General features: G+C 38.9%; 1 protein-coding gene across 2 annotated transcripts in view; it reads right to left on the reverse strand.

Annotated features, from left to right (window-relative positions):
- The window catches only part of FAM135B (family with sequence similarity 135 member B), a 250,599-nt gene that overhangs the window by 147,464 nt on the left and 75,455 nt on the right, over nucleotides 1-27,680 (reverse strand). For both annotated transcript variants that reach the window (XM_074888616.1, XM_074888608.1), the window contains one exon: nucleotides 6,595-6,690. In XM_074888616.1, the coding sequence (XP_074744717.1) occupies nucleotides 6,595-6,671 (77 nt within the window). In that variant the 5' untranslated portion in view covers nucleotides 6,672-6,690. The remainder of the gene's footprint in view (nucleotides 1-6,594; nucleotides 6,691-27,680) is intronic.

Raw genomic sequence — 27,680 nt, forward strand, 5'->3', positions numbered from 1 at the left:
AGATTTTGAAAAGCTTTAAGAAAAAAAGATGCAGAAGGATTGCTTCTGACAGAACCAGACAAATCAATTAATTGATCTCTTGCAGTCAGGGATAATTTTCTTTCCTACTCTATTAAGGAAAACAAGAATCAGTTAGTTAATTTCAGTAGAGAAAATATCTGTCACCGTGTTGTGGTTTAACCCAGCAGGCTAAACACCACACAGACATTTACTCACTCCCCCCAGTAGGATGGTGGACAGTTGGAAAAAAGATAAAACTCATTAGCTGAGATAAAGACAGTTTGATTGGGCAGAAAAGGAAGGGAAAATAATAATTATAATGATAAAGAATTTGCAGAACAAGTGATGTACGATGCAATTTCTCACCACCCACTGACTGATGCCCAGCCAGTTCCCGAGCAGTGGTCCACCACCCCCCAGCCAGCTCCCTGCAGTTTTACTGTTCAGCATGATGTCATATGGTACAGCATATCCCTTTGGCCAGTTGGGATCACCTGTCCCACCTGTGTCCCCTCCTACTTTCTTTTGCACCCCCAGCCTCCTCGCTGGCAGGGCAGTAAGAGAAGCTGAAAAGTCCTTGACTTAGCGTAAGCACTGCTCAGCAACAACTAAAACATCAGTGTGTTATCAACATTATTCTCACACTAAATCCAAAACACAGTGCTATACCAGGTACTAGGAAGAAAATTAACTCTATCCCAGCCAAAACCAGGACACATCAGTTATTAAGCAGAAGATGCTGGAGAGAATTAAGGATGGAAACTTAAAAATGTTTTTTCTTCCAGAAACTGCATTACTTATTACTCAGCCCTTATAACTCTGATATCAAACAGCATCGCAAATCCTTTGATTTGACCAAAGAAAAGGTTGTTTCTTCCCCTATAGCAGCACCTACAGCATTTACCCTTTGGTGTCTATAAATATTGACACTGTTATGTTTGTGCTTCAGAAGAAGATAAATTTAACACTAACTGGCCAAAGTAAACTACCTGCAACACATCATTTACTGATGATGGTTGCTATTATATATGCCAGAAACATATACCCATAACAAATATTAACAAAAACCCCCTCATTACTTTTGTATCACAGTCTCTTTTCAATATTAACCATTCATCCAGGTTAAGAAACATGATTCAAATATCACAAGATGTAATTTAGATAGATTAAGGAGCTTCCATTTCTCATGGGGAGGGAGAGGTGGCAACAGGCTGTGTGTGCATGCAGAATTCAAAATAGCTTCCAGTGCAATCAAAAATAGAACAGGACATTAATGAAGGCCTAACGTTTTAAAGCACTTTGACTGTATGGCTTATGGCCAGCAGATCATGTCCTTAATCAAGTTTGATTATTAACCATTAACTAACACCTCCAGAAGGGTTGATTCTCCCAGGATTCTCTTGCTAAACCTTGTTGATTTATTCATTTCTTTATCTGCACAGAGTGCTCTTCTCCAAAAGGGCTCATGTTTGGCCTAGCCTCACTCTCCCTAAAGGTACTGTCTTTAGGACAGTTAACCAAGACTAAGTGTTTTGAAAAACACTGTCATTTCTGCACAGTTACATAGTTCCAACCCAGGAATTTCAATCTTATGTCAGACATACAGTAGAAGGACTGTTATGTATTTGTGGAGATTCATAATCAGGTTTTTGAGTATGGTTTTTTATTTTGGTTTTGTACCAAAGTATAAAGAGAAAATGTAGGAGACATAAATTGTTATTAATACTCCTCATTGTTTTGTTTTTATTGTTAAAAAACACAACATGTTGGGTTCCCATAGAAATTAAGATTCATTTCAGCTCCACTGTTATCCTGATAGAAAACCTTTCATAAATCACCTTTCTGGCCTTCAGCAGGACAGAATGATATTGACACAATTTACAAGGCACTCAAAGAAGGAAAATACTAGTTAAATATAAAATTTGCATCATTATTACTTCTACTACCCTCTCATCTGGGGAGACCATATATCAGTCTAAGACATCCCAGAAGTCTATAATGAATATCAACAATGGCAATAGAGGAAAAAATAAAATGTGTGTCCAAGTTAAAATGAAATTTGGCAAGCTCATCTACTGCTTTTCTTCACATTTTCATTCTATAGTGATAGGGGCTGCTGAGTAGATGAAGTATGATGGTGGATACTGATCAGCAAATATGAGACAGAATAAAGGATTTTGTTGGAAATGCAAAGGTTAAAACTATGGAAGGAAAGCAAATGTCATACTGTGCAGGATACATAGAAAGAAAAATTACTGTAAACAAATTAATGCAGTATAACCTATAGTAGCATGTGTTTGGAATAGTAATCAGTAAAGCAAGGTAAGTACCCCAGTGGGGAAAAGAGCGAGGGTAATTAGGAACTCATTAGTGTGACAGCAGAATATATTATCTGTGTTAGTGCCCCACACCAGAGATTTGATCTGCCTGTCAAAGCCAAACAAAGCATTCTACGGAAATTACTGAAAACAAACGCAGACCAACATGACAAAAACAGACAGCTTGTCACACAGTAACTTGAGAAGTGGGAAGATTCTTGTCTAACCGCTGAACATCTTACCGTCTAAATGCAAAAAACTCACTAAACCTACAGATAGGTGTGGATTTTTACACGTGAGGAAGAGCAAAGACATTAAACTGATGAGCAAAAGCCAAGAAAACAATCTATACCTGGGAATGTCTTCTAAGGTCATAAAGACCAGAATACACAGGAGACTTCTATAATTCAGAGAAACCAAAGACCTCAAGAACAATGGATTATTTTTTTTCTATATAACACAAGAATATGGTATATTCAGAATGCTTTCTAACATAAAGTTGGTGGATATTCACTTGTAGACATGAACAGAATAGCATATCATAGAATCATAGAATGGTTTGGTTTGAAAGAGACCTTGAAGATCATCAAGTCCCAACCCCCCTGTCATGGGCAGGGACACCTTCCACTAGACCAGGTTGCTCAAAGCCCCGTCCAACCTGGCCTTGAACACTGCCAGGGAGGAGCATCCACAGATTCTCTGGGCACCCTGTGCCAGTGTCTCACCACCCTCACTGTGAATTTCCTCCTTATATTTAATCTAAATATACCCTCTTTCAGTTTAAAGCCATTACCCCTCATCCTATCCCTACACCCCCTGATAAAGAGTCCCTCCCCATCTTTCCTGTAGCCCCCTTTAAGCAGTAGAAGGCCGCTATAAGGTCTCCCTGGAGCCTTCTTTTCTCCAGGTTGAACAACCCCAACTCTCTCAGCCTGTCCTCACAGGGGAGGTGCTCCAGCCCCGTGACCATCTTCGTGGCCTCCTCTGGACCCATTTGAGCAGGTCCATATCTTTCTTATGCTGGGGGCCCCAGAGCTGAATGCAGTTCTCTGGGTGAGGTCTCATGAGAGTGGAGGGGAAGAATCCCCTCCCTCGACCTGCTGGTCGCACTTCTCTTGATGCAGCCCAGGATGCAGATGGCTTTCTGGACTGTGAGCACACATTGCTGGCTCATAGTCAGTTTTCCATTCACTAATACCCCGAAGTCCTTCTCCGCAGGGCTGCTCTCAATCCACTCCTCACCCAGCCTGTATTTGTGCTTGGGATTGCCCTGACCCATGTGCAGGACCTTGCACTTTGCCTTTTTGAATTTCATGAGGTTTGTACAGACCCACCTCTCCAGCCCGTTGAGGTCCCTCTGGATGGCACATCCCTTCCCTCCAGCGTGTGACCCCACCACACAGCTTGGTGTCATCGGCAAACTTGCTGAGGGTGTACTCGATCCCACTGTCCATGTCACTGACAAAGGTGTTAAACAGCGCTGGTCTCAGTACCAGCCCCTAAGGAGTACCACTCGTCACTGGTCTCCACTTAGACATCAAGCCATTGACCGCAACTCTTTGAGTGTGACCATCCAGCCAGTTCCTTATCCACCGAGTGGTCCACCCATCAAATCCATGTCTCTCCAATTCAGACACAGGGATGTTGTTCAAGACAGTGTCACATGCTTTGCACAAGTCCAGGTAGATGATGTCAGTTGCTCTTCCCTTATCCACCAACACTGTAAGCCCATCGTAGAAGGCCACCAGATTTGTCAGGCACAATTTGCCCTTAGTGAAGCCATGTTGGCTGTCACCAATCACCTCCTTATTTTCCATGTCCCCTAGCATATTTTCCAGGAGGATCCAGTCCATGATTTTGCCAGGCACAGAGATAACACTCACTGGCCTGTAGTTCCCCAGCTCTTCTTTTTTCCCTTTTTAAAAATGGGGGTTGTTTCCCCTTTTCCAGTCAGTGAGAACTTCATTGGACTGCTACAACTTCTCAGATATGATGGTTAGTAGCTTAGGCACTTCATCTGCCAGTTCCCTTAGGACCCACGGATCCATCTCATCAGGTCCCACAGACTTCTGCACCTTCAGGTCCCTTAGATGGTCTTGAACCTGATCTTCTCCTACACTGGGTGGTTCATTCCCCCAGACTGTGACTTTGCCTTCTGCCTCTTGGGCAGTGTGTTTGGGGGCACTTGCTGGTGAAGACTAAGGCAAAAATTCCATTGACTACCTCAGCCTTCTCCACACTCCAGGTAACCAGGTCTTGCTTTCCTTCTGGAGAGGGCTCATCCCTTTATCACTGACGTAGCTATAGAAGTTTTTCTTGTTGCCCTTGACATCCCTGGCAATTCTATCAGGAGTTTAGGTTTCCTAACCTGATCTCTGGATGCTCTGTATTCCTTCCATGCTATCTGTCCTTGCTTCCACCCTCGGTAGGCCTAATTTTTCTGTCTGAACTTGTCCAGGAGCTCGTTGTTAATCCATTCAGCCTCCTGGCATTTTTGCCTGACTTCCTCTTTGTCAGGATGCATTGCTCCTGAGCTTGGAGGAGGTGATCCTTGAATATTGAGCAGCTTTCTTGGGCCCCTCTTCCCTCCAGGGCTTTATCCCATGCTACTCTGCCAAGCAGATCCCTGAAGAGGCCAAAGTCTGCTCTCCTGAAAGTCCAGGGTAGTGAGCTTGCTGTGTGCCCTTCTTGCTGTCCTAAGGATCTTCAACTCCACCATTTCATGGTCACTGTACCCAAGGTTGCCCTTGAACTTCAAACTCCCACCAGCCCCTCCTTATTGGTGATAATAAGGTCCAGCACAACACCTCTCCTCATTGGCTTCTCTATCACTTGGAGAAGGAAGTTGTCATCAACACATTCCAGGAACCTCCTGAATTGCTTATGCCCTGCTGTGTTGTCCCTCCAACAGATATTGAGGTGGTTGAAGTCTCCCATGAAGACCAGGGCTTGTGAACGTGAGGCTGCTCCTATCTGTCTACAGAGGGCCTTGTCTGCTCAGTCTTCCTTCATCGGGTGGCCTGTAGCAGACCCCCCCTATAACATCACCTGTCCCTTCTCTCCCTTTAATTCTGACCCATAAGCTCTCAGTCAGCTACTCATTCATCCCTGGCAGAGCTCCATGCACTCCAGCTGGTCATTGACATAGAGGGTGACACCCCCTCCTCGTCTCCTGTGCCTGTACTTCCTAACGAGCCTGTATCCTTCCATTCCAACACTGCAGTCATAGGAGTTGTCCCAAATCCCAGCTATTAAATCAAAATAGAGCATATTTCCTTCGTTCAAGTTCACAGCATCCTTACCACATAGTTCATTACAGTAAAAACAAATAACAAAAAACCTGTATACAGATGGAAACAGCTCTACCTAGTCTATCCCAATATCGAAACAATTCCATGGTTTTCTTGCAGGAAATGGTGTTCAGGATGGACAAATCAGCTTTGAAACACCCCTGTGCAAAGCTAAGGCTTGAAAGAGAGTATCTAGTGTTCTGTGTACATCAATCCTCATAGATGAAATAAAATATTATTCCACTAGACCCACTGTTGTCCATGAAGTACATCCTTTTGTCCCATCTGGGTCTTCTGGTCTCCTCAAAACATGTTCCTTTGTCTTATCTTTTCCTCACTGAAAATACATGTGGGGTCCAATATGCAAGCAGAGTAATAACTCACGCTTGGTCAGATTTCTCCACAGCCACTGGGTTGTTATAAAAACTATTAGGAAGAGTGGTGCAAAAGAATAGGGGCAAAAGTTTAAGTAGACTGGCCGTTGTACATGTTCTAACTTACAGGGATGTGAAAAAAACAATATGACCACCAGAACCAGAGCTTTAGGCAAACATGAATATTCATTTTCCCTCTGAAATGGTGGGATTCATCTACATTTCATTAAAAGTGTATAGATTTATGACCCTAAAATGAACATGTTTTCATTATAGTTCAATGCAGTTATCATTTAGCACAGAGGCTCAAAACCAGTCCAGAAGCATTTAAACCAGCTATTGTACTTAAATCTGAACAGATGCTTAAAATAATTTGCTGCATTACAACATTGCATTACAAAAACAAGTCAGTTAGTCTGACTTTATAGAGAAAGTAATGTACATTGATCTTCCTTGACAGCAATGAAAGCCCAATGACATCCTTCCCTGCCCTGGAGACTGCAAGAAATGTAACTGCATTTGGCAGAAAATAACCTGTTTTGTAGTTTAACTCTTTTCTATAAACTACTACTCTGTTATATCGGCTGCAAATTAATGGAAACATCAACTCACCCTCTCTGGAAGAGGTCCACATTATGGAATTTATGTAGCTCCACAGAAAACTCGACCGTTCCCTGGACCTCAGACATGATTTTTTCAGGTCATCACCTAAACAACACATATATACAGGCATTATAAACATTTGAAGTATTTTGCTTAACAAATCTACAAATGGTTTACTACATTTTATTTGGCATCTTGGGGTTCATGCAAAGCTTGAAATCGACTGAAATCAGCTGGAATCTTTCCAATAACATCATTGGGCTCCACCTTCAGGAAGACTCATTAAAAGCCAGATCAAAGCAGTAATTAAGAGAGGTAAAAAGTCTAATTAAGCCTGAGGACAGAATTATAATATTATGAAAAGTATAAGAAGTAAAAAGTAAATAACATATTATGTTCAAGAATCTCAAAGGAAATCTTAATTAACTCTCTTGCTATTCTTGTATGGGAAACTGATTTTTCTCTTCCTGCTTTACCAAATGGCAGATATTCAGGGTCAGCACAGATCATTTGTGTGAAATACAGGCCAAAAAGACAAAAACCCTAGATAGGTGAGAGCAGAATTCAGAACTGTTTTGCTTTTGACCTCTTCTATGACTTAACTAAAATCCTGGAAGGGAAGCTTCTGAGGGAATGTGAATAATTTAAAGATTAATGAATGGAAGAGATTCTTCTAAGGAAAATGCTGACAATCAAAGCACCTAATAGGAAGCAATAGCCAGACCAAGATTTTGAAGCATTGCAGCCATTTACAGATAATATCTCATACATTCATTGGATCAGAATAATCCAGGTTAGAAGGGACCTCAGGAGGTCATACCTTACTCAAGGAAGATTTGCAGAAGTAAGTTTCCAAAGCAGCCATATTTAATATACCAGTGTAAACTCTTAACATTTCACTAATTGTAGCAAAGGCAAGTCAAGGACTTTTACAGCTTTTGGACAGATTTTGAATTTTCTATTTACCTTTTCCTCCTTTTCTCCCTGCAAGTCTACTTCTGGCAATCTGCAAGCTGTCTGAAAATTGTCTATAGCATCATTGAGAAGATAGAGATCAGGTTTGTTTAATGAATATGTTCGTAAGCATCATTTTGGTAGCTCCTTGACAGCAGTCAAATACAATCTCTGAGGAAGACCCATGTCTGGGTTATTAATAATTCCCCTGAGACATACGGGGAATAAGGGGATATCTAGCTCAGACTGCGAAGTGAAGAATTTCTCCATATATGCTAACCAGTAATTTCCATGGCACTCAAAGATTTGACCATTTCCTTCAATGAAGCAGGAATGAAGAGGAGTTTGATACATGAAGTCCTCAGATAAGCATTAGGCTGCAGCTTTCTGATAAGTCTTAGTGCTCTCTCCTGATGAGTAATTTTCCAGCTGACTGGCTTATTACACTGATTATTTTAAACTGTTTTCTTTCTGGCTATCCTCTCAAAGCACTACCATTTTTCAAAAAGACCTCATTCTAGAGTTAAAAGTATTGGTTTTTCATTCACCCTCCTCAAAAACTAACATTGCAGATGTTGACTTCAGAATGACAAGAATGGGACATAAGATGTACACACTATATGCAATTTATGTTTATAACTGTGAGAAAGAAAAGGGCAATTGCTAAGCTACGCATCTGGTATACATCCAAGGTAAGAAACTCTACATTATCTCATGTCAGGCTGTGATTTAGGAGCAGTGAAGGTAAACTCAAATGTTATTACTTGACAAAGTACTATTATGTTTTTTCTTTCCCAACCATTTCAACAGGAATGAGACTAATCTTTTCTCCTTTTTCCTTTCTGCACAGCCTATACTGTTTATAAGGCATGTATATCACATACCACCTGGTTATGTGTGTGATAGTCTTATCTGAGTGTACAGTATCAAAGCAAAGCAGACTGTGTGTGGGAAACCAAGAGGAAACCACATAATACCACAAAGCAATACTCTGACAAGGTATTTAGCCTTGAGAACAGTGCTAATTGGAATAATTACCTCTGGATAAATCTGCATGTTGTGCTGAGGCACATTTCCCTAGACCAAAAACTCAGGATCAAAGGAAACTCCATACTTTTGAAGACACCAATTTAAAGAGGAGAGGTGTGAATGGATGGCCATCCAGTTCAGACCAGCACCAATATTGTCAAAGATAGAAAGCATGAATGAAGATAGGGTTAGCTTGAGTAAATGAAAAATTGAATACATGGAAATGCAGACATGGGTCTTCAGTGTATTTATATTTTATTTTACATGCTTTATACCTTTACAAAACAAATATAGAATTGTCCTGCAAAAAAAGGAAAAAAAATGTTTCTGTAACTTTATTTCCCTCACTGATCACCAGAACGGAAGAATAAATAGCTACCATATCAAGTTGAACTTCCATCCACCCCACTGGCACTCCAGAGGATCAGGGCATGTAAATCTGTGTCAGATAGCTATAGGGACTGAGCCCCCAGCAGCAGGGCCTGGTACTTCAGGGAACACCTGACAAGTACTAAAAGGGGCCTCTGGTGCACCTTATCATCATGGCACTTAGCAAAGTTCAAAGAAAACCTGCTCAGAGACCTAAACATCACGCTTCAGTGTAAGAAGCTGTGAAATTTGACAAAACAGCTGTGGGCATGCCTGGATCAAGTGCTTAAACTGATGCACTAAGTTTTCACTGCTGTACCAGATGCCTGCTTAAAGGAACCTGATCATAGCCCTTCAAAATCCAGGACTTGTGAAGGACCTCTGACCACCCGTTACTTACTGATCACTCTGTGGGACAACCTTGGGTTATAAATAGAGGAATAGTCAGTGTATATAATACTGAAGTGAAGGATGCCATTACATCAGTGCTGTAAACACAATAGCAAATATTGCCAGTACTAAAGTACTGTTAATTTATCTAATAAGCAGTTTAAAGAAAAACACAGAGGTGATTCTTGAGAAGGCTTTACTACATTTTTTTTTCTGAAATGTCTGGTTTTAAGTCAAACTCTTTGCATTTTCCAGAAGAGAACTGAAGATAACACTAGTGAATATCAGTATGAAACTACTATAGCAACATGTGAATTGTTTTGGTCATACGCTTCTGTAAAAGCCATCCCATGATCATTCTCATCACTTCAAAACACTGGATTTCTTCATAAGGTGCTGCCATTGACACTGGTTGTGCTATGCTGTCCTACATGTGCTGATTTAACAAGTCAGGTCACCACTTTGATAGTTTGTCGTTCCAACTAGAGTTGGTGTCCTAGCAAGAGAGAGTCAATTTCAATTGTCATTTTACTTGTAGCAAGGAGACACTAATCAAGAATCAGAATCCTTTATACAAATAAAGCCCTATGAAAATCTATATGTTTAGATTGGAGACTGTCTCACTTGCTTTTTTAAAGAAAGACTTGATTTTACTCCCCACATCTCCATTGTTGTCGGTGGAAATACCTTCTGGATTGGAGATTGTTTAACACAAGATACTGCCCAAACTGCAATAGCTTTATTCATCTTTATCCTCCGCTGCTCTCTGTAATCTTTTTGACTCAGTATTTGTGCTAATGACATTTTAGAGATACAGTCAACTGATCGAGCTCTCTGACAGCAGGTGATTAGTTGGTTATGTACCACACACACACAACTGTTAAACACCCTGAAGCTAAAAATGAGTCTGACAATTCCCTGCTGAGACAGCAATCAGCATCAACCCAACTAAAGGGATAGAGGAAGGCGAGATGGGGACACAGCAGAGTGTAAATGAGGACAGGACACTGCATACTCTGACAGTCCTTGAACTTTCTAGCATTTGTGTAATTATCCAAGTGAAAAATAAACCAGACATTTTTTTAGTGCTTTCACCCTTCTTGTCCATCTCCATCACAAAAGCGAGAAAACAAACCCAAACAAACAAAAAACCACAACTAAAAAACCCATCGAGGACAAAAGAACAAAACAGAATGTGATAAAGGGCAATGACTCATAAACCTAGAAACATTCATTTAGCAGAATAAAGCTGCCTTTCAAGAAACACAGCAACACTATCTCCAGTATAGCATCACTATTCTTACTGCTTTTAAAGCATCTTTTATTTTATTGCTAATTTCTTCAAAAGATGGTATTTGTTGCAAGCTGGGAATTTTTGTTTGTTTGTTTATTTATTAAGAATTCCTTGATTAAGTGTGTAGAAAAAGTTCACAGTGAGATAATCTTATTCTCCTCTCCACAAATGCCTTCACCCACTGTAAAATTCTAAAGAACAGAGGAACACAGTAGAAGGAGGATGATAAACACACACAAATATGCTCTAGACAAAAGAATTAGGAGAAACAGCACACTCATTAGACCAAGTCTCTTTTTTTTTGTTGTTGTTTTTCTTTATTAATTAAATTTCTTCAATGTTCACCTTCATGCAGCTGAACTGGATCTCAGTTCTTAACGCAGTGATTGCATCTCAATAGCCTTTTCTGAGCATAATTAATTGCTTGAGTCAAAACAGTCACAAATGTCAGTAAGTCCTTTCACTACACCATTGTCGTTAACCATTCTCTACTTTACAGAACTTGTAATTTTTTTCTGCCAGCTCATCAGTAAAATGGGAGAGGTGAGGTCTTCAACAAAAAAAATATTTCAGAAGTTAGCACTTCATTTTGTTAAAATAAATCAAGCCAGTAATTCTCTCCTAAGATTTTGGGTGACAGCAATATACCTCCTTTATAGTTTTAAAAGGAGACAATCTAAATACAACACTAAATATACAAAGAAATGGCAAGGCTTGTTTAGCAAAACTATTAAATAAGTAGTTACAATATTTTTTATTTTAACCTGTCTTGATACAAATCACTGACATAACAGTGTCTAAAACATGGCTCTCCCATGAGTAATATATTTTTAGACTATTCTAGGGTAGAGGTAGCATTGAATTTTATTCAGAATACCTCTTCTTTTCCTAAAACAGTTTTGTTTTCCCAGCACTGCTGAGGCTAAAGAATTACTGGAACATAAACTTTTTACTTGAATTACCATGAAACTTCCTTTTTCCTGAGACATATGTTTCAACCCTCGGGAAGCCACCAAAGATTATGGTTTTACTTCAGCAAGGTGATTCAAGCATGGGTTTATGTCCCTTTGACTTGTTGAATTAGACCTTTCATCTTATTATAACACAGTCAATAAGCTAGAGCATTTATACTGAGTCATGGAAAGCCAATGAAGTATGTGATCCCTCAAGACTCACAGCTTTAACAGTAACAAAAAAGCTCTGCCTAGTATCCCGTTTTTCACATTCAAGTACAAGAACTTCAACAGATTGATAAATCAAAATATCTACACTCACTGGAAAACAGATATCATCTCATTCAATATATGGCCTCACTCAACAGTATGTAATGAAGTTGAAAACAAGGAATATATGCAATAAAAACTATATAGATAATGCACATAAAAATTACAGTTGGACTCAATGATCTTAAAAGTCTTTTCCAACCTAAATTATTATGATTCTATGATTTAGAACTCAGCCAGAAGGCTTGTTAGTTTGTTTCCTAAATGCACTTACAAAATCCACAACTTCTGGGTCACTGCTTGTTTATGATTTTTCTATTTGTATTAATATGTATTACCATTTAAGACTTCAGTCTTAAGTTTTCTTCAGAAATCATGTTATTCTTAGTCATGAGAAACTTTCTAATGCTCTGTTTAGCCACGGAAGTGTCAACGACTACTTTCTAAGATCTCCAATCATTGCAACCACCTAACATTACCTGTTAGAGTTTACAGAATGAGATAGTATCACAGCACAAGATAGCAATAATCCCTTGCAGCTAGTTTGGTAAGGTTTTTAGTTTTCTAGTCTCTTGTAAGCCTTTGTATTTTTTTCTTCAGTATGCAAACAAAAGTAAAGATTTACGATACAGGTAAAAACAAATTCAAGACACATAGTCTTAATCAATCATATCTATTAAACATCATTTTTTTCCACTGCATAAGCATTTAGACTAATGCTAAAGACTAATTTGTTTTTTACAAAAAGCTAACTCAGTTTGGATGCAAGCCCTGAAAATAATCTTCCAATATTAAAAGAAAAAATAAATTGCTGTCTAATATTCTTGGGAAAATCAATATCCACAGTTTTGTCAGATGCGTTAGACATATGTTCGTAAAGAGTGCAACACCATGAATCACATTTCGCAAGGATCGTTGATTGCTACCACCAAAATGTTATGAGTTAGAGACACAGAAGACAAATAATAAATGATCCTTTAAAAAATTACTCATAACCCAAAGAGTATTCAAAGTGGAGCAAATAAGAAAGGAGCTGGTTTATTTTATGTAATTGGTTTTGCACTTAAACATTCCACTGTGCTTTGTCTTTTGCCAGCATAATTGGAACTCACAAAGTACCAGTGGCACTTAGTTCAGTAGGGGTAGATACCCATTCAGCCTCCAGCAACAAAATTAGTGTTATGAGTAAAATCACTTGCACCTCACAGTTGAGAACCTTCACTCTAGGTTAACAGCTTCAAATATATGGTCCACATAGTCATGGGTGAAAACAGAGAGAACCTAATGGATCCAAAGAAAGTCACTTCGGAAAACAAGTCAACAACTTCAGTTTCTCTCACATTCTGTTTGTGGGACCAATCCACACTGTAGAATTTATGCAGGTTACCAAATCCAAGAAGGCTGAGAAGCAATGGTCTAGATTATACCCTTCATAAACTGGTCATTTCAAGGGTATTTAGATGGAGGAATAAATCTACTAGGGAAAAAACCAAAAATACCAGGTTATGCCAGAGGATTTGTAGGGCAGAACTGAACAAGGGCCAGAATAAATGTCAGGTGCCAGTAGGCTGCTCTTATGAGATATAAAGCCTTTGAGCTATTAGGCAGAATTAAATGTGAACACAGCTGTGCAAATTTAGGTCAGATCACTGGAAAAAAAGAATGAAGAGCAACCTCGATTTGTCCTCTGTTAGCATGTGCCTGTCAGGACACCAGTTATGAGTTCAGCTCAGCACAAATCACTATCTGCTTACACCAGTTAATAATAACCTGCTGTTGGCATTGTGCACAAAATGAAACAGCAGGGAAAAATCAGAAGAAGAGGAAGGAGAGCAAAGCAGAAGGCAAAAAGAGATAATACAAACTTCCACCTGGACTAGCTTCCCACTGCTATATAATCCTCTCTTCTTCACACCTTCCCTACCTCTTCCTTCCCCAACTTGCATTTCTTCTTTATGGTCTTCAAAAGAAAAAGAGGTTTTAAAATTTTATGCACAACTGAGAGCTAAAACTCCAGACTCCTAAAACCATCATAATCTTCAATCTTCAGCAGTTTTTGTGTCTTATTCCCACTGTTCACCTGAATCTTTTTTTTTCTGATGTTCCTGTTGTCAGTTTTAGAAACACAAAGTGCATCAAAAAGCAGCAAGTTATTTGAAGCCTATTTAGGACACTCAGTCAGAATTATCCATCGTTCTTATATTTGACTGTGCTCCCCTCACCAATAAAAGGAACTATTTTCTTCTTTGCCTGGGCTTTTTTGTTGGTTTCATAGAGGAAATTAGAGCTCTTTAGGACACAGACCACATGTTATTTTCCTGTACTCATAAAAGAGCCTTGCAATATTTTTTTTTTTTTTTAAAGTTCTACTCAAGTTCATGCCTGACCTCCAAACTGCATGGACATAAGTCTATACTAAGTCCTTGGAAGTATATAAGGATGTTTGACCTCATTCAGATTTTTAGCAGCACCTAAAGGTCAATTCTGTCTGTCTTCTCAATAGGCCACATCTGGACATGACAGCAAGTTGACCAAGATCCTCCTTGGAATGATTCCAGCATCAGGTGATGCAGGGCTGGAAAGGAGATGTAAGAATATGGATGAGATGCATCCTCTTGTAAGAGCCATGTGGCTGCGTGATGCACGAGTAAAGAAGTTATCTGCTTTTGAACGCAAACTGTCATGTCTACAGAGACATCACCAAAGAATCCAAGTAGATAACAGGGGGACTTAAACATCACCATGATGCTGCTAACTAGTGACAGCTAATGAACTAGTGACAGCTAAGACAGTGAAAGACTAGTGGATTTTATGGTTTTTGGCGCTGTTCTGACTGCATCTCCATTTCTGGTCATGAAAAAATTCATGGCACTGTCTAACTGTGCTGTAAACTCAGCCTGCCCTTGTCAGATTTTAAATGCTTATATTGCATTTTGCCTGTTCAAGATTTACTACATAGTTTCACTTGGACAAGTTATAGTGTCCTTCAGATGTTCTGAGGACATTCTAAGTACATAGTGTACATTAATCGCACTGATTATCCTTGTTTGTGAAAAATTTGGCGCACAGACACTTGCCCATGAGATTCATCTCACTATCTAGAAATGCCCTCATATGTATGAGGTGTTTAGAGTGACACTATAGTCAACAGAGATCTAGCAAATACACTCAACAAGATTCATGTGACCATTGACACCTGTACTGACTACCAAGGAAGCTGAAGGTAACTTGCTCAAGTGTAGATATATGAGCCAAGTCCACATCTAGTTAGATGAATGTAAATCATAGCAAAATTGCACATATAAACAGGGGTTTGAATGTGTATGCAGAATCACACATGAAAAGGGTGAGTGGCAGATATGTGTCTCTGTAGATACTATTGCCTTATGTGTGTTTAAAAAGGATAAAGGAAAAAAATAAGCAAATCCTCAAAACTTAATGATACAACATTTTGCCTTTTTTTCCTTAAAACATTTTGTCTTTTATGATACAGATGTAGACATCTGTCTAGAATCCGATCAGAGTATCACTAAGTCAAAAGATGTTCAGCGGTTAGAAGATAGGAAATGTCAAACATAAGGTTGGCCGTGGAGTCTCCATTCTCTCAACGCACATGCATCATGTTATGATAGGACATTGATGTACAAAATCACTTCTGTCTCTTGCAGTGTTCAGGACAGACAAGTTCTGGGAATTAATCTTGACTTTTTAGAAGAGTCTCTTCCCTTTTTCAGATTTCAGAAGATGTGTTATAAGGGAGATAAGGGACCCCAGAAAAAAAGAGAGGACTCTTCTGGTTCAGAATATGTGCATATTTATCAAGTCAGGTCCTCTGATGTCTTGATTGCTTGATCCAAGTTTTGAGCAAATTAAAGGCTCTTAACACAGCCATTTTTATTTAATAACTTTGTCTGAAATTGCTAACAAAGTAAATATTGTCAGCAGTTGCTTTAAGGTTTAAACATGGAATCACTGAAGCTATTGATGCTTGTAAGGAGCTGTTGAATTGTGTGTTTCAGTGCTTAGCCAAAAGAGAACAGCACAGCAAGCAGTGTCATACTCTCACACACTGAGCAAGACAAGAGCTCAGAGCACTGAAAGCTTGACAAGCAGTTGTGGGTTCGATTATTATCACCAAAAATACCCACAGGCTGGGACAGTGCAGGGAGAAGATAAGGATGTTGGCAAGAGAACTTGACAGAGAGAGGCGGTCAGCAGCATCAGCAGACGGGTCTTGGTACTACTAGAAGAGGGAATATTTGCAATACTGAAATTAATACAGCATGATGTTTTATGTTCAGGAAAAAAAAAAAAAGAAAAAACAAACCTAATTTTTTATAGCTATCCTCAGCTGTAAAATATTTAACAAATTTCACACAAACTTTGAAACAAATGTTTATTCCAAGGGGCATTGACTACTATAGAAAGTAAAGAATGTGTAGACCATTTTCCATCATGATGGCTCTTTAGACAGACAGTAACTATTAAACTGGAATGCAGTAATGGAGGAACAGGTGCCATTTTAGTGCAGCATGATTTAAATATAGGCAATAAAATATGCAGAGCCATAATCAGAATGTTGACTTCTTTTAAGTGCCTGAGGCCATGTTGATATAAATAGTTGCACCAGGTTTTGCTGTAGAGCAAGAGCTAAATTAAGTGGTTTACAAACAGAGGAAAAGGCTGACTTCTCTGTCATGGCATTGCTTGATCTGGACAAAGAAAGGGCCAAGTGAGCCACTGCTAGACATGGACCCAACCAGCAGGGCTTGAGGTACAGCTGCTGAATAAAATGAGGCTAGCAGAGTCTATCAAAACAACAGGAAAAACATGTCGTTCTCAGATTCAAGCCAGTATCTTGGTAAACTTCACCAGAAGGATGGCTTTGCACAGCTAGAAAGCTTGCCTCACAGATGGGCTGTAATTTTTCCTGGAGTCCTTGGTTCTTATTCCAACCTCAGAACAGCTGTCCCTCAAGCTTTGCCTGACAAACCTGTCATACTGCAAGCATGCTGCTTGGTCATCTCATGGAGCTAATGACCCTTCTTAAATGAGTAAGAGCTTGCAGGATGGATGTTGAGCTCTTGAGGATCAGTTGGACAGGGAGCTGGATTTCCATTTGGAGAGCTGGGGGCACTGGCAACCCATTACATGTCACAAATTACTGATTCTCCACAGCATCTAAGTGTTGGCTTTGGTGTTGTCCTTAATACACTTACTTGAGTTGCAAAGCAAACAGTGCCTGAAGAGGAAGGAGATATGCTAACAAGATAAAGATATCCAACTCAGGGCTATTTCCCTGAAATCCTCTTGGCTTGTGTCCAAATACTTCCAGGCAAGCAAACCTGGGCAACATAGGGAGTTTTCTAGAAAGACAGCATCTTGCCATGCCCCTTGGAGTTCTGTTTTCATAGAAGTGATTAAGTGTGAGTAGACTTGATGTCCATGGCCCGCTGCAGATGTACCTAAACCAGCAATGAACTGCACATTTCTGATGCAGGTAACAATCTGGTAGTAGCAGCACAGTATGCACAGGAGGAAAACGCCCTCTCTCTGCAGTTGTTTTGCAGCCTGTAATGAACAACATACTGTCACAAATTACACTAGCACCAGGGCCCAAACAGGCTTGTTTAAGGCAAGCAGGATACCCATACCCTGAAGTTATAGAGACCACTATTTAAACATATCCCTCAGTTTGTAAGGTCTAAGCAGATGGCAGCAGGAGTTGCTTCTTGGCAAAATCAGACAGAACTGTGTTGCTAACGGCTCTACACCCAGGAGAGAATTGCCTGATGAGGCATGGGCAACAGAGAAAATTTCTTCTTTCAAATGGGGCTTATGAGGCCACACTACTTTCTACCTGAGTTTAACTCTGCTCATGGCTGGCTCCTCCCAGAGACCAGGGCTCTTATTCTGCCCTTGGAAGCACAGACCACGTCCTGAAATCTTATGAGCAGTGTCCTCCTTCACGGTCTTCAGTGGGGTTAATAATGAAGTAACAGAAGTAATTCGATTTTGGATCCAAATGGTCATTGGGGTCTTTATGGGAATTGATCATCTTTACAACTAATGGAAAGGCCATTATGTACAAACTTCCTCCTTTCATCAGTAACTGAATGCCTTATAAGCAAAGTTTAAAGCTTCTTCAGTATTTTCTTGGTCTAGGTAAGTGTTTAACCTCTTTCCTAACTTCTCTTTCCCAGACAGGACAATGCACAGGACAATCCTGTCAGAAGATGTCAATAGCAAAGCTGGAAGCTGGAAGCCGCAGAGTTTTAACCTCATGATCACCCCAAATTTGAGGCAGAGAGGAATGACATAAAAGGCTTTATAATCTTTTCATTACAACATCAACAGTATTGCAAAATATAAAAATTATGGGCAGCAGTTCCAGTAACAGTCACTGGAGAATTAAGGCAATACAGAAATATACACAGCAAAACCATACTGGTTCCTCTTCACTCAGTATCCCATTTCTAGTGGACCACAGAACAAAGTTAGGGAAAGAGTGTAGCTGGCAGAAGAAATTTCATATGGTCATTCATGTGAGAAACCCCATCAGGTACAGAAGTCTGGTGACTTTATGAGGACAAGGCTGTACAAACATCACATCTTCAAAACACTGAGGTGAAGTTCTCCTTCCTAGATCCACTCGACTGTCCTTCCTGATTTTGTTGTCAGACTATTGTTCCTGACAAGCAAAATAAAGAAGGGGTAAAATTTTTGTTGGTTTTTGTTGGCTTTTTTAAACTTTTGCCAAAGCTCTGTGTTCAGAGGGACACCATATGCCATATTGCAGAAATACTTAAAAAAAACTAATCAACATTTCATTGTTTCTCTTGATCACTGCCATATAGCAGTACTAAGTGTGTTTTGGCTACTGGACTATTTAAACTATAGCAGTGATGACTGCTTTTACTAGATTGCTATGGCTTACAGATAGTTATCTTGGAACTCCATTTACTTTTTTTTGTTTGTTTGTTTTGGGTAATGCAGACACACAATTTCAATCCAAAGACTGTAATTTTGTATAAATTCCAACACTTTCCATGGAAATATTTATACTCAAATAGACATAACATGGGAAAAGATTCTAGGAAAACATCACATGAGAACTCTCCCCAAGGCATAATATTGCAAATATAGAAATTATGGAGGAATTCTTCCAGCTACATGGCTTTCCCAAACTAAAGCTCTGCTTTGTCATTGCAGTAAGGACAGAAAGTGTACTACCACTCTTTTCATGTGTTTAGAACATTAAATACGCATCCAATAAAAATACACTGTACGAAGATACTTCTTGTAATCCATTGGTCCAGCTGGATATTGTCATAAAGTTTCAGAAAAAAAAAAAAAAAGATGGAAGGATGTAACTCTGCCTGAAAAAAAAAAAATGAAATGAAAGTGTTTCCTGCTAGACCTTTTCATATTGTGTGGGATAATTTTAGCAAAATGAAGTGATACATCCAAAGCCATCTACTCCCTGTGACCAATTTGAAGGCAGCAAAGGTGTCATTTTGATTATTTTGCTTCCATTTCATGAATTCAATTCCAGGAACAAGAATATCTTGATGAAAATATATATCACCACACATATCTTGTACAACACTGCAATTACGCAATCACATACCAAGCTCCTGAGTTAAAAACCAAACCAAAACAACTTCAGGTATTCCAGGCCAGGTATTCAGTAAGAATGAAAGACCTACTCAGAAGCAGGGAGGTTATCTACAAGCCAAGTACATTTCATTGCCCAAGCAGAAACTGGGACAGCATTTTGGATTAATTTCTTCTTATTCAAAGCAGGAATCTTTATCAAACAAGGATGAGATACAGCCCAACTTTTTAGTTTTATGCCAACTTGAAAGACAACACTACTCAGATTTTCACTGGCACATTGGAACTTACCAGATCATTTGCCTCTTACTAGTTTGAAATAAAGTGTCATCTCGAAAATTATTGACAGTATTTCCTAAGTAACTGAATTATCTGTAGAGGACTAGTCTCCTAATCCTGACCCTGATAAATTTTTGAGATCCTTGTATTTACATACCTCACAGGGAACATTCAAGATCTCTTAGGAATGAAGTCTCAGCTTAGGAGAAGCACTAACAGCTTCTAGAGCAAGACGTGATATGACTGTCAGGCACAGATCAAGCATCTATATTAAAACAAGGAGAGGGTGTTTCCTCAGTCTCCAAACAAGAAAGTGAGGTGTGCGTGAAACTGAAGTCAAGAGAATGTAGTTAAACATAAAGCTATAAGCAAAAATAGGGACATCAACATCTAAATAAAAGTCCCTGTCATGTGAACATCTCTGTTCAGAGCAGACATATTTAGCACAAATGTCTTCTCTCTTCCTGCGGGTTTTTCACAGCATAATTCTTGGTAAGATTAATCATTCCTGGTGACCCACACTCAAATGCTTAACCCCCATTGTTTTTGATTTTTGTGTTAGAAATACAATCAGTATGTAGTACATTAGGAGAATTTACAGTGCACTCAGTGCTATATGCAGCTTAACAAAACATGAACAAAACCCAGCATATTTCTTGGATTTCTTATGACCTCATTTTACCTCTGTTGTAGAGGGTCTAGGCGATTTTAAAATTCTGTATGTTTTTTGTCAGAAGCATAATTTTATTTCCATAGCTTACAATAGAAGTGATGAAGGGCCTGCAGAGCTGAAACTATCTTCGTGTTTGCATCTCACTCTGAATTCTAGACACTATCTTGTTGTGCGAGCAAACATTTCAGATGTGATCTGAAAATTAACAAGATGTAGTGAATGGAGGGCCTCCAAGGTCCTTTTATTGCCTTCTTAGAAACAATGGCATTTTTGGCTCTCATTTTGACCCCTGTGAATGTTTATATCTAAATAAGGTATTTTGGGAAAAGGGCAATTTTGGACATCTTGAAGATGCAAACGCATAACCAGAATGTCAAACCAGTATTGTTTTCACCCATGACACTGTATAAGAAATTATTAAAGCTCTATTTTCAATAGCAAGCAGACACCTAGGGAAAAATTCCAATGCCTAAACATAGATATCTGGTACGATTTTATACCCCCTGAGGAATAAAATAAGACATTTATTCACAACTGGCAGTTTACCCACGGTGTAAACAAGTGCTGTTTCCTTTTGAAGCAGCAGCTAAATGCCAGATGAGGCATCCTAAAGCTTCTCAAACGGCATTGCACACTTATGGTTAGGCAACTGAATCTTTCCTCTAAAGTCTACAAACAAATAAAGCCTAGAAAGTGATTGAACTTAGCCTGGAACAGTCACCCAGCTGAAGTAATTCAGCCTCTAGTGATTGTCTCTCTTTTGGCTGTAATGGAAGCATAAACACCTGGATCTCTACATATGATGTGTGCATTAACAACTAAATGTAGGTGTCTCAATGTGGGAATGCTTCCCATTCTCAAACAGAAATTCATCTCACCTCTTTTAGGTATATACATTGTCTATCTCTACATATGGGTTGCTTGTCTAGCAAAGAAAAAAAAAAGTAGGCACCTTTAGAAAGAGATTCCTCTGACCCATTTTCCTACATCCATTTTACACTGAAATGAGTCACATCTTTTCTCTCCACAGGTTAGCAGGGGAATCTCAGTGCTTATCTCTGATGTAGACTTCTTAAGGACAGATGAGAAATCACCCGTCTGGAAAAGTGGGTATTGATCAAGAACTAGATACCTGTCTCTCAAAAATACCACTAGACATCCACACACATCTTTAGACACCTAAGATGCATTTTGAACTCTAAATTTTAAATTTCACTGCTCTCCAAAACACAACTCAAACCAATCCCCTTAAAGGAAACAGAATTTTCAATTATATACTTATCAAAAAAAAAACTATTGCTAGGCATCTAAGTGCAACTTTGACCTACAGACTGTATACCTCAAACAGAAAAATAAATCACAAGATTTAAAAATGAATCCAAAACTTTGATGTAGGGGCTTCATGTCTGAACATCAGACTAATCACTCTCAGTAATTTTCAATGGAATTTTGTTTGCTTATCTTCTTTATACTTTCATAATTTCTAATGGCTTCATGGAAAGGAAAAGTAAGATTAAACAGTTTAAAAAAAGATCCTAGATGCATCAGGAATTATACCATGAAACTAAGTCCTGACCATTCACAGGTAGAAGTTCCATTGTCCTTCACCTAACTTCCAATATAGGGAATTACATTTTCTGGTTAATAAATTTTCCACTGACATATTGTCTGTTTCAAACCAGTTTCCAGTTTTGATGCTATAAAATAGCTGCTTTCTTTAGCTTATAGAAAGAAATGAAATATGTGCATGCTGGAGAGCACTTTGGTGCTCCTCTGGTTTAAAGAAATATGAATTTTTGTTAGAACAAAGTAGCAAAGCAACAAGCCACTTCTTCCCCAGGAGTGATGGACTGTCATTCTGAGCAAGAAAATATAAAGGCTTATTTTCTCCAACTCGTGTTATCATCATCAACATCAGTTTTCAGTACCTCATAAGATTCTTCTCTTAAAAAAAAGCTTAAAATCTGAAAACAAGTGTGATGTGAAGGGGAAAAGTCTCAACAAGTCTTCGTAGTTTTAATCACAATCTTGAACTTGTTGTATAGAATAAACATTCATCTTGTATTTCTGATTTCATCCTCCTATTAGCAGCCAGACATCCATGAAATGTAATTGTCACACAGCACTGAAAATTAGGAAAACAGACAGAACACACAACTATGGCAGGCATATGATTTCATCAGGCCATAAATAGCAAGTTGTGAAATGTTCTGTTCTTCTTCATTTGAATAAATATGACTATGAAGCAGATGAAGACAGGCGACCCAAGCTATTTACAACTTCTGTCATAGGAAAATACAGTCGTGTTTCCATAATGTCCTGATAGCAGAGACACAAGATGGCAGGGCATTTCTGGAGTGTGTGTTTCATGCTTTATATCAGCTGAGCAATACACAGGCTACTAGGTAATAAAATCAAATATGGGCCAGGATAGACATGTCACCTGGTGTAGGATCTCACCCTGATCCTGCAAAGGAGAGTCAGTGTCAGTTGAGTTGGACCTCTCTTTGCAGGACCTAACTCTCGCAGGATGAACATGTTTTAGGCTGCTCCAGCACTTTTTACTTTGTGTTTATATGCAGAAACATGCCATCTGTGTGTCTTCTGAGATAAAATCTTGGCAGCAAAGACAACATCACACACTGAGTAATAGCCCAGTGATTCCTGGAATATACTGATTTCAATAAGAGTAATGATGTTGGGTAAAATTCTGGTCATGCTGGCGTCAACAGAACAGCTTTGTACTCTGTCTATGAGTGTTAAACACCTATTCGGGGATATAAGAAAAATGAGAAAACAGAAACCATTATATCCGTCTTCTTACTCCAAAATTGCATCTGAGGTCACTGCTAAACTTTATCAATAGCAATACTATATGCACTAGAGAGCAGAAAAAAATATTGTTTTAGTGATCCAGATTCTCACACAAATTTGATGTTGAGCATCTGAAACATCAAGTGACCTATGATACCATATCTATTAAATTCAAAAGCAACTTCAGTATTGTAGAAGTAAAAACTTTGCAGGCTAAATAACACATTTAACATTGTACACCCTTCTGGCACAGTGTAGACTTTGACATTTACCACTCTTTCCAGATGTCTTTCCTTTAGATAGAACAACTTGCAATAACTTGTGTGGGAATTGCTTTTTTGTTTTGTTTTGTTTTCAGGATAGTGAAGGAAGTTTGTTTCTACTTCCATGGTCAAAGTAAAGATATACTAAGCCATAAGATGTGATTCTACTGAAATTTACTCTTTGCACATAATCTTATTTCATGCACATGTTAAGCCAGAAAAAAATGTCTTTGTAGAAATAAAAAATATCTTAAATTCTGCATCTTATTTATGAAACATTCCAAATTTGGCCATCAATAAAACTGTCTCCAGAAAAGGTCCCACTCCCATCCAAAGCAGTAAAATGGCTATTTTCAAAATTTTTACATATGACTACATGTCACTATTAAGCTCAGGAGATACAAACAACTCTGAAAATTAGAAAAAGTGTTCTCATGAATCTGTCAAGCTGAATGGGTTTGTGGGCTGGTAATGTACAAAGAACATTAATTATCAAACAGCATGGAATCTGAACAACATGATATCTGGAAGATTTCTCATCACAGTCAGGTGCTCAGCCAGTGAATATCAGTACAGTTTGACTGAGATCAAGAGGGTGTTTTGCCTACTTATAACATGTGAGGGTATTTCCCACTATATGTTTAAAATATTTTGTCCTTTTCTGTTCTTGTATAATAAGCTATTATTTCTGCAGCCAAGGCTTCTGAAAAACAAGATTTCTGTGTCAGAGGGATAAAAATATCCCTGACACAATGCTGGATTTCACTTAGAAAAGCATCAGAAGATTCACAGTTTGAGCTGGAATTTATTATTGATATTTTCAGCTCAATGCAAATTTGTGCTCTGAAACAAACAATACACTTTCCTTAGTCAAATCCTTACAGCAGCATTAAGATCAAAATAGGTCTAAAATTAACCACTGTTTTTTAAAGTGTTTTATGGATTCATCATTAGACATATAGATGAAAAAAAAGGGCAGCAATCTGGTTTGGATAAGAACTTGTAAAGCTTGAATTTTCTGCCTTTTTGTTTGTATTTCTCTGATACGGCTGTAATTTGCATCCTGAGAGCACCAGGCTGAGATAGGAGACCCATCTTAATAAGCCCTATAGAGACAGAGTAACAATATGTAATTAACCCTTGGAACTTGACAAAACACTGCCTTAAATCTGAAGTAACCCCAGTTTGAAGAAAAATCAACGTTATTCAACTTCTCTTCTATCCAGATTACTGTGCCTGTAGAATCTTCTGCACAAAAACTAAACTTCAATTTGTATTTTATGGGGTTTTTTAGGCATAACAAAATGCCCAAATTTCTTAAACATTTAAAATCCAGAAGAACAAAATGGCTCTGGTATTTATAGCCCTCCTAAGCCAAAGTTAAGATCAGGAATCAGTCTTCTCACTGGCCTGCTTCAACGCCATCCAGTACCTTATCTGAGTTTTTACTAGCAGAGCTCTCTTGGTACCAGCAATTCTGTATGAGACCCAACTGACATAATTTTGGCTGGGCTGAGCAGCTTTGTTCCCATTTCCCAGCTGAATGGGACAGAGCACCTGCAAAACATGTATCTTTTTGATGAGGTCCTTCGAGTGGCCCAGTCCAGAAAGCATCTTCTGGACATGGTTAAAACATATAGTAAAGAACAAACTGCACCCTAAATACAGTGACTAGGACTGCTTTTACCCCAAACCCAAAATGCTGGTTTCAAAGGCTGTAAAGGGAGAGGGCTTAGGGACTGAAGGAATCACCGTAAGTGTCAGAGTGGAGATACATGGCTTAAATGTAGTCAACACTCATTTACTACTATACATGACCACCTTATGCCTTGCCTGGCACTCCCACATTTAAATTCCTGGCTTTGGCTTTGACAGTTTTAGTCTTGATGCTCTAAACAGTCCTTGTCTGTCACTCAGCCTTCCAACAGAAGTTTGTCTGCTGGAGCATAGGCTGTAGAAGACATGTGTGCTGTGAGTTTCCAACACACTTCAGCAAGAGACCACTTCCATCAATATTTCATCTAATAAGATGAACTCTAAATGGAACCTCAGATACCTCCCACCCTTACTCCTTGGCTGGTGAGGCAAAAACTTCCCACAGAGGGACAGAGGAGACAAGAGTATGACAGTGTCCTTAACCTTCAAAGATCTAACTATAGTCATTCATCTGTCAGGGACCTCATTATCTGAAACGTCATCACTTTAGAAGCCTACAAAAGCCCTTACTGGTGCCCTTTATTTTCAAGCTTTCTAAAATTTGAGTATTTGAAAAGAAAAACTATAAATGTAAGAGAGTAGCACTTTACTGGGGACTATCATTTTTGGCAGCAGGCACAGTTAGCAAGCTGCAGCTGGAACTTTCAGTCTTTGAACACCTCATTTACGACATGGTCTTTCTCTGGAATAAGCCTTTTAGTGATGTTACAGCTGTTAAGGTTGTAATTCTACAGAGCCAGCACATCACAGACTCCCTCTGAAATCACCAGCTATTTCGGAGGCATAAAAGAATGCACTGGATTTCAGCGGGAATTCAGTACGCTAGAAAGTTTGTGAGGAAGCCTGCTTTTTAACAAGAAGGTTTTCAAAGAGACTGCTTTTACAAGGCTAGTTTGTGAACTGCTGGCTAAGCAGCCAGGTGCAGGAGCTGATTCCAGATATAGCAGGTCTTAAAAATTACAACAGCGCTGTATAAAAATAAGATGGGGAGAGTATAAACTCTGAAAAGGATAAAAATTTGTTTCTACACTTCAGAATATTTTGTGGCTTGGCTAAAGGAATTGTGGGATATTTCAGTGGAAACTGACCATGTGTGGCCTCTTCTGAGCAAATGTACGAACGTGTATGCATGAAGATTCTGGTATAAACACTGTATTTCATTACTATTCCTAATAGCAGGGAAAATATATCAGTGGCAAAACTTATAGTTCTACAAAACCCACCATATGGGAATTTCAGCAGTGCTTCATCTCCATATTCCTCTGGGAAGTAAACTTACATTATTATCCTTATTCTATAGCTATGTGTAGGCAGTGAAATGTTTGCTAAGAGCAGATCAGGAGAAAAGTGCTGAAGAGAGAATGCTGTAAGCATATTCATAAACAATCAAACTAAAGGTCCTTCTAGGCCTGCAACATATTTTTAGAGATCAAGAGTCAGAAAAAGCAAGAGCCATCCTCCTTACTAATCCTTCCAGCCCTCTGCAGTAACACCCTGGCTCCCAGGCAGTTCGTCCCCAAGCTGAATACACCAGTCTTTTTACCTCTTTCGTTATAGAAACTATTCTGTTTGGGATGACTTTTGCCCCATTTTCAGAAATAAAGGCAGAAATATAAACTATTTAAAGAGAAAGAAATATAAACTATTTAAAGTGCATACTCACCATTGATGGCATATAATACAACGGCATAATGAATTTCTGAGTTTGTTCACTACTAATTTCCTACTACTTCCTACCTCTGATTGGCCTGTTTGTTTGCTCAGTAGCTTGCAAGAATTTTTCAATGTCTTTCCAATATGTCTTTGTGCTCTAAGCAGCTACTTCAGAGCTTTAGTTTTATATCACTATTGAGGATTTGAGGATTTTCTTCCTTGGGTATTTTTCCTCATCAGCTGACACAGAAATTCTGCTTCTACAGAAAAGTTCATCTGGGCTTGACTTGACTTTCACTGAAATTGGGGAGAGGTTGAACGTTAAACAGAGCTTGTGTTTTGATGGTTAGCATGTCAAACCAAGTGTAAGCAGAAGGGAAAAATCACTCTCTCTTATACCACAAGGAAGATGACAGAGAAGCCAATACACAGCTGGGAAATTCATATCAGACAGAGGATGATACTACAGTGATAACAACAACAAAGTATAATCATCTTTTTGAATCTAAAGGTAAGTACCTTTCTAAGAGCCATTTAATGGATTATCCTAAAATCCTCAGTATCAGTATGTAGGTCAGTTAATCCAGGGTTGGGGAAAGTCCCCAGGCAAAAAAAGGAAAAAGAACAACAAAAAAAAAAAAAAAAAAGGAAAAAAAAAAAGAGAGTAACAGAGAACTGTAGAGGCACAGCTGTGAGTACATAAGCACACACAGGGACATGCATCCTCTCTGCTCACAGAGGAAAACAACTTCACCTCTCACCTTATTTGAACCAACAAAAGCAAATCTGATCTGAGAAGCATTCTGCAGTAGTATAAAAAT

Source organism: Strix uralensis, chromosome 1 (genome assembly GCF_047716275.1).
Source record: "Strix uralensis isolate ZFMK-TIS-50842 chromosome 1, bStrUra1, whole genome shotgun sequence".
Lineage (NCBI taxonomy): Eukaryota > Metazoa > Chordata > Aves > Strigiformes > Strigidae > Strix > Strix uralensis.